The sequence below is a fragment of the Rhagoletis zephyria genome, unplaced genomic scaffold (genome assembly GCF_001687245.7).
Source record: "Rhagoletis zephyria isolate East Lansing unplaced genomic scaffold, Rhagoletis_zephyria_1.1 Rzeph_scaffold_15079, whole genome shotgun sequence".
Taxonomy (NCBI): domain Eukaryota; kingdom Metazoa; phylum Arthropoda; class Insecta; order Diptera; family Tephritidae; genus Rhagoletis; species Rhagoletis zephyria.
The window spans coordinates 12244-13455 of record NW_016172146.1 but is presented as its reverse complement, the minus strand read 5'-3'; the positions used below and the strand labels follow the sequence as shown (position 1 = coordinate 13455).

The window sequence follows — 1212 nt, the reverse complement described above, 5'->3', positions numbered from 1 at the left end:
CATAGTGCAAGCTTGAAGTTGCCAGAAAACCGAGTTGATTTTTGGCAATCTTTTCCCGCAGTTTCTTCCATGCAAATTATATGCGACATTTTTTTTTTATGTATGGAAGAAACTGCGTATAAAAAATTGTCAAAAAACAAAGAGGTTTTCTAGCTATTCAAGTGTGCACTTTATTATACTAAAATTAAATGGGCTATAAAACTGCATACTTAAAATTTTTCTAAAAATCTGATTTGAAAGTAGAACTTCTTACTAACTATATTTTTATAAAAAACAATTAGAGAAGAAATCAGAATAAAAAACTTTGCATTCATGGCGAAAAATTCTCTGTGCCAATATTTTTTTCCGGCACTGTATATGTCAAGATATTTTCAGATAAATAAATATTAACAAACTATCTATTTCCAAATTAACAATTAAATAAGAGGGGTTTAATGTATATTATAAAGTAGCTGAATTTATAATTTTTGGAAAATTGAATTAAATAAAAAGTGGTAATAAATAATATTATAGTCAGTACTTCTTATTGCCGCCGTCGTCGCCAAACCAATAGCGTTGCATTTGGTACCAGTTCCCTTCCACGAGAAAAGTTCTGCTACCTCATCTGTAATAATTTTCCGCCAGTACGTTCTTAAACATTTATCTACATTTAAAATATTTATAGCTTCGAGTTCAGAAACCTATAAAGCGTTTAAAGAATGCAATAAAAATTATTTTATTATGGTTAATTTATGTTTTTAGTTACCAATAATTGTTGTTTTTCACTTGAACTCCCAAGGTCTTTTTCAAATTCCATAAATGCATGCTTTTCCTTAAATGGGCTTCTTGGCAGGACGCCCTCTGCAATGGTTGGTCTATTATTGTTTCGAAGGGTACCATTTTCTTTCCTTAAAGCAATCACCTCTGAAAAAGAAAAGTGGTAGGTTTAAGAAAGTGGTAGATCGTCCTTTGCGTTTGCACCAGTCTGCCAATAAATCACATACTTAATAATTTTCTTAAATTAAATATTTAACAAACTACTTACTTATAAAATATTGTGATTGAAGAAAAATTGTCAACAAAACTAAAATTTTTTCTTGTGCTGACAAATTATTACAAGCCTCTTTCTATTATATTTTTTTGTTTTATCGTTTACGAGCTTTTCTCTAACTTTTTGGCGATACGAGAATCCCTCGTAAAACATAATGTTCGTAAAATGTACGTTTTCTTGCT

General features: G+C 29.8%; 1 protein-coding gene across 1 annotated transcript; it reads right to left on the bottom strand.

Annotated features, from left to right (window-relative positions):
- Positions 1-499: 499 nt before the first annotated feature.
- LOC108378845 (uncharacterized) lies at positions 500-849 on the bottom strand (the record flags this gene model as incomplete). The annotated part of the gene is made up of 2 exons (XM_017635156.1): positions 746-849; positions 500-680 (listed from the first exon to the last, which is right to left on the bottom strand). Coding segments are annotated over exons 1-2 (232 nt in total), but the record flags the coding sequence as incomplete, so codon positions are not given.
- Positions 850-1212: the final 363 nt, after the last annotated feature.